The 6,855-nt window shown below is 44.9% G+C and overlaps 1 protein-coding gene across 1 annotated transcript in view; it reads left to right on the top strand.

Annotated features, from left to right (window-relative positions):
• The window catches only part of Fer1l6 (fer-1 like family member 6), a 112,806-nt gene that overhangs the window by 84,567 nt on the left and 21,384 nt on the right, over positions 1-6,855 (top strand). Inside the window, exons 29-31 of the mRNA XM_005354617.2 lie at positions 55-186; positions 1,112-1,237; positions 4,579-4,706. Coding sequence (XP_005354674.1) covers positions 55-186; positions 1,112-1,237; positions 4,579-4,706 — 386 coding nt within the window. The remainder of the gene's footprint in view (positions 1-54; positions 187-1,111; positions 1,238-4,578; positions 4,707-6,855) is intronic.

Raw genomic sequence — 6,855 nt, 5'->3', positions numbered from 1 at the left:
TGATGGAGTAACTAACCTTCCATCCTCTGAGTGCCATCTTCCTTCTCTCTACAGATATACGATGGTGATCTTGAGAGCGAGTATAACAATTTTGAAGACTGGGTGAAGACCTTTGAACTCTTCAGAGGCAAATCCACAGAAGATGATCACGGCCTAGATGGAGACAGAGTCATAGGAAAGTTCAAGGCAGGTTCCCAAGTGGACACCATTCTTTGTCTCTCTCCATAAATGTCAGCCATAACTCAGTTCTAACAATGACACTGTGATATGGGACACGGCAGGGCGGGGGAAGCATCCTCAATGCCCACCCAGCACCTTCTTTGAAACCCCACAAGGACCAACCACAGTCTTTGGAGATATTTTTGATTTGTGCCCAGTGAGTTAAACTCACTCTACGGAATGTAAGAAGACATAGTCACTACCTGTAAGGACCATGGTCCTTTGCTTTGCTGTCCCATCTATAACACATTAAGTACGTGATCTATTCAGACTTGGAAGTTGAAAAACTAAGATAAATCAAACAATACAAAACCCCTTTTTGGCAGACCTGGGGGTTCCGTTTACAAAGCAGTCCCTAATATATACTTTACCACTGCATACTGGACCTTTAATAGGCTGCACCTTGTGTTGAAATGAGCAGAGTGGCTCAGTTTGCCAACCTGGATTTGAACCTGGTTTATTGTAGTAGCTAGTGGCATGTAGTAGCTTGTATCTTGAACAATATGCTTCACCTCCCAAAGCTTCAGTTGATGTATCTGGAAGGAGGGACACTGTACTCAGGACAGAAGGAGACAGTAGGGAAGCCTGGGCACAGCATTTCACAGCTAAGAACACTCAGGTCCCATCTGCCACACTCCTCATGCGATGGCCCAGTGATGTACACATTCATTAACGTACTGACCCCATCCACTAGTGCACCACGAATAGGAGCTGAGGCATGACATTTGTATAATGCCCAAGGACACCTCCCCTCCCTTGTGACAAAGGGTGGCACTAGCCTATGTCCTTCAGACACTTGGGATGTGCTCATTTTCCCACCACTGGGCTCACTATGGTTTTTCGTGGGTCATGTGACCGTTCTGTTTTCTGACCTATGTTCTGTGGTTCCAAGGGCTCCTTCTGCATCTACAAAAGCCCCGAGGATTCTACCTCAGAGGACAGTGGGCAGCTGAGAATCCAGCAGGGAATTCCACCCAATCACCCCATTCAAGTGCTGATCCGGGTGTACATTGTCGCGGTGAGCCATCCTCCTTTAATCTAAGTGGGTAGATTAGCTTACCCACGCTGCTATAACAAAATACCACAAATGGACTTAAACAATGGAAAGGTATTTATCACAGTTCTGGGAACTGTAAGTCCATGATTACCTGGTGGTGGTGGTGTCTGCTGCTTGTAGGCATCTGCCTTCTTACTGTGTCTTCATATGGCCATTCCTCTGGAGCTGTGAATGTGGAGGGAGAAAGTGCAGAGTCTGAAATTTACAGCTTCACTCCTATGGACATTATTGACTTCAGTCGCCTGCCTGTAGCCAACCATAGGTCCAATACCTTTAGACTTCAACATATGCGGTAAGAGTACCCAGATCAGTCCATTATAGGGCGTAAAGGTTGTTCAGGAACATGGCATCTCCTGGCTTTTCACTTCCTGGTGTACAGGGCTTCTCCGAGCAGCTTTATCAACTCTGTTAGGTTGGCTACCTACTAGCAGGGAAGGAAACCAAATTCAGAAGCAGAGCACTCCCAGGGAAGCCAGTGTGAGGAGGAGCCCGAGAATGTCCCCAGGACCCAGCAAGGCACTGAGACCCCCCCCCCAATGGCTTTGCTAAAGCACTACTATAGTTAGAAGGTTCATTATGAATTTTGTTGCTGTTGTTCCTCAAGATAGGGTTTCTATGTATCTTTGGAACCTGCCTTGGAACTAGCTCTTGTAGACCAAGCTAGCCTCAAACTCACAGAGATTCTCCTGCCTCTACCTCCTGAGTGCCTGGATTAAAGAAAGGCGTGTGCCACCCCTTCTCAGCTTTGAATTCATTTTTTAAAAAAAAAACTCAAAATACTATGTTCTCTAGGTTTCCCTTTTTGATAATGGGTCACAAAACTTTAATTATGAAACTTTTGACTTATAGGGAAAGTAGAAAATCGAACTTGATGTTCACTTATACAAATCCTAGTGGATCATAGATTTGTCTTTAACTTGTTGCTTGCATTTGATTTCTGTGATGGTCTTTGATTGTAGTAATTGTATTCAGTGCTACCTCTCCTTGTGTTGCTCATATCCTTTATAAGGAACATTAACAAAGCATAAAAGAAGAGCAAATTGCCCGAAGTGGTGGCATAAGCCATTAGTACCAGCACTCAGGAGGTAGAGTTCCAGGCCAACCTGGCCCATGTAGAGAATTCCAGGCCAGGCGAGCACACCGTGAGACCCTGTCTCAAGAACAAAAAACAATTAATGAGAAGAGAAAATGACCTGTGTGTTGATCGTGCACTTCTTGGGTGCCCTTCTCTCCTCCGTATCATTTTGCAGCCATGTGGCAGGGGTGTTGTGTTGGAGTCTTGGCCTCAATAAAAGCAGTCTAGCTGGAAAGTGTGGCGGTGCTTATGATAAATCTCACACAGTGCTGGCAACCTATAATAAATGCCTGCCTACAGGACGCTCTACAATAGCCTTTTCAAACATCATTCAGCAAGTTCCCGGTGTCCCGGGAGATGATGAATATACATCCCTCAAGAAACAGAGTGTGTGTTCGAGTAAGTTTGAGAAATATTGTGTTCAGTGATTGATCTTTTTTTCCCCAACTCCGGAGGTTCTCAAAGTTCATATGAACACCAAGGGCCCAGAGAATTCAGGAAACGAATCTAGTGAACTGCTAAGTCCTCTGTGCTGTCTCCACTTCCGGCCCCCACCGTTTTCTCTCACTGGATTGCAGCGCTCTGAGATGCAAGCCTGCTGCACCTCTCTCGTCTAGTGCTGCTGTGAACCAGGTTCCACCCTGGGACAGGTCTGGGCTGCATGGAGGAGGTCTGGCTTGGGCTAAAGTTTGAGGGCACGGAGGACTTGAATGAACAGAATCAGAAGATTGACCTAGATTTCATTAGCAAGAAAGTTACTGCAGGATGGAGAGCCGGTGTTTGGCACGGATCTTGTTAGTAGCAATTGTGTGTGTTATCTAACCACAATTAGCTGGTTATCTAACCCACTGATTTTAAAATAATTTAATAAACACTAAAAAGGTGTTTAAACAGTAACTAAAAATGCATACAAGAAGAAATCAAAGTTTTTTACTTTGTTCTTCTCACTTCACAAGATACCACAGACATTTTTCCAGATCAGTACAGGACTTCTTTCCTTTTGGTGGCCAGATGCTGTTTTCTTGAGTGGATAGAAGATCACTTGTTTGTGCAACAAATATTAAGAAGACCCTGTTCTGTGTCTTTGAGATAAAGCAATGAACAGGACAGAACTCTCATTCTCATGGAGAACACATCCTAGCTCCAAGTGGAAGCATAAAAGTAAACAAAGGTGCTGGACAGTGGTGGTGCACGCTTTTAATCCCAGCACTCGGGAGGAGGCAGAGGCAGGCGGATCTCTGTGAGTTTGAGGCCAGCTTGGTCTGTAAGAGCTAGTTGCAGGACAGGCATCAAAGCTACACAAGGAAACTGGATTTCAAAAAATAATAAATAAATAAAAAAGTAAAAAAAAGTAAATTAAAAAATAAACAAAGGAATAGCAAAGCACACAGGTTGTATTAGAGTTCACTGCTGTAGAGAATTAAACGTCAGTGATTCAACAAGGGAAAACAGGGGAGTGACTTACTTCGATTGTGCTTTGGCATGTGACCTGTTTACAAACTTTGGCTCTCGGTAATCTCTAGAGAACATTCTTAAATATGTAGCTTGATGTGTTTATCCTGTTCTGTCTGCAGGAGACAGTCTCAAATGTGGGGCTGTTTCTCAGCTTTCTTCACTTCCGAGTTTCTCGGTTTTGATGCCCCATGTCTTAGTGCCCCCTACCGTGGAAGCCACGGCATCTGCTTTCGACAGCTTCAGGCCCAGCCAGCCTGGCACTAGGCTTCATGAACTGAAACACATCATCATTCAGGGAACCATGGTTAAAGGCAAGACTCACAGGGTAATGACTTCGGGAACCCCTGGTGCTGGGCAGGGTCTTTAGGGCCATGGCTTCACAGGAAGATCCAGAAACAAAATAACTTGCCCACAATGACATAATTACTTGTAGCTAGAACACGGGCTCATGTCTTCTGCCTCCCGCTCCAGTGTGTTCCTCACTGCCATGAGCCAACGACTGGTTTCCTCTGGGTAGACGGCAGCAGACAAAGATGATGCCAATTATGTTTTTGGTTTTTTTTGTTTTTGTTTTTATCAGCAAGACTGGGATGTCAAGCAGGGCTTCTTCGCTTAGGCTGCATTCTAAAAATCTAAGGAACTTTGAAAAGTTCCAAAGCTCAGGACCCAGAAAACCAGAACATCTCAAGACAGAACCTGGCACCCAAGTGTCCCCACGTGCAGCCATGGTTGAGGCCACCGGGTTAGAGTTATTTTTCTTTGTCCTCCCCAGGCATTTAATCTCAGCCCAGCAGATCCAGACGGCAAATCAGACCCCTACATCGTCCTCAGACTTGGCAAAACAGAAATCAAAGATCGGGACAAATACATCCCCAAACAACTGAATCCAGTGTTTGGAAGGTCAGTGGCCATCCCTGTTGTGTTGTATTGTCCTTTCTGCATTGGCTGCTGCTGTCTTCCTGAAGGGTGGGCAGAAATGGGGCGCACGTGGAGGGGTGTCTTAGGTAAAACAGCAGCTGAAGATTGAATATTGATTTGTGCTCTTGATAACAGCCACCAAAGAGCCACAAAATGTAGGAAGTTTTCCTATTTGGGATTTGGTATGTAGTTATCTTTAGGCAAGTAGTTTTATGTCTACTAGTTCCTAGGTCTTAAAAATACCTTGAAAGGTCACAGATGCCGCCTCTTAGTTCTTAGTTCTGTATCGAGAGCTTTCTTCCTACAATCAAGACATCTAAAATACAAAGAAGTTAAGAAGTATATTCAAAACTGAAACCCAAGAGGGGCATATGAGTTCAGGCTTGAGAGAGCATGCTTATTTAAATGAGTAATAAGGATCATAATCATAAAAATTTCCAAAGAAAATTACTGTTAAAACACAGCTTGAAATAATGGACCAAATGCCCAGTAACTGTTTACAGAATTCACATATTGAGCTACAAGCAGTTTCAATTCATAAAGCCTAGCTTATGACATTATATGACTTTCACTGCAACGGTCTATGAAAGTCACAGAGTATAATGACCTCCACTGCTTCATCCTGCATTGAAACTTGATTTGGAAAGAATGAGCCTTAGCTGAAGAAAAAGAAAATAGCTAAAAATGCGAGCTATAAGGAGCAAACCCAGGTCCTCCTGCAAGAGCAACGAGTACCCTTAACCACTGAACAATCCTTCCAGCCACACCCAGTTGACCTTATAATGGCATATCATACGTGTCTCCTGTCTGAGTCTGGGCTCTGGCTACCACTGATCTTGGAACCTGGGTTTCATTGTCATGTACACTCTGGAACTTTATGAAGCTAACTTTGTCTCCTTGAAGCTTTCCTCTTTTATAAAGCAGCAATGACACCTGACTCTAGATTCCTTTGGAAGAACCTGTGAAACATCCATAGCACAGTCAGCGTTCAACACACACCCGCCACCTTCCCCTCCTCCTTGGATACTGTAGCAATAGCTTAACTAAGTTTAAATTCTTCTTCTTGAGGAACGAAGAGCACAGGATGAATCTCCACTAGACATATTATAAATTCATATATCTATTTGTATTGGCTTTGGACCCCATGGCATTTGATGAACATCGGCTTCTTAGATTTTATTGCTGCTGAGGAAATGAGGCAATAAACGACCTAGCCGGTCTGGATTAATGGGAACGATTAAAATGACAGTACCAGGGAAGTGTGCCCTTGTTTCTCTGATCGAGAGATGACCTTTACTGCGATCTGCCACTTATGTAATCACGGCTACATTTTTTACCGTTACGGTTTCCTAGATGTAAATTAGACTTGCTCCATCAGCCTGATTTTATGGCTCTGGAAAGTCGGAGGTCTGTGTGACGGATGTGCCTCCCACCTGCACACAGCTTCACGGGGCTACTTTCACAGTCTGTCCAGACGTAGATGGTTGGTGGGATTCATGTTTCATAGTTACTCTAGAACACACATTCCTGGCACAATCCTCCTGTGTCCCAGAAGGTGGTGTGTCTAACCCATGACTTAGGGACCCCCCTCCTGACGGGACCACCTGCTGGGGTGTTCATCCGAGAATGTCACAGCCCCTTCTGCTAACACCCTGGCTCCTTGAGCTGCCTCCCTTTCCCCTTCGTTGTTGCCGGCATAGGTCTACTTGCGTGTGTGTTCGTTCGCCATCTTCTTCTCTCTACCAGGTCAGATCTGTCTGTGCCTGAGCTGGTGTAGGCCACTGCTGCTCCCCAGCACTGCAGACAGTGAGCGCCTGGCACACACTAAGAGCTGTATCATATGTATTTATTGTGAAAGAATGGATGAGGGAGGGAAAGAGGAGGTACCCACACAAAACTTCCTTCATTTGATGGGGAGCTCAGATCGGACTGTATCCTTCTTCTAACGCTGAGTGTGACCACGGTCTTTGGCAGCTCTTCCCAGCTTTCAAAGTTTCCTGTAAACTTTATCACCTTGAAAACAATGGACTCTCCAATTACTGAACTTGGGTGACTAAAATAGCTCACTGACTCTGATGGCTCACTTCCCTCTCAGGTCTTGGTCCTAGCTGAGCCCTCATCTGCCCACTTT

Source organism: Microtus ochrogaster, chromosome 15 (assembly GCF_000317375.1).
Source record: "Microtus ochrogaster isolate Prairie Vole_2 chromosome 15, MicOch1.0, whole genome shotgun sequence".
NCBI lineage: Eukaryota > Metazoa > Chordata > Mammalia > Rodentia > Cricetidae > Microtus > Microtus ochrogaster.
Note: the sequence above shows the minus strand (reverse complement) of the source record. Positions and strands in the feature narration are given on the sequence as shown.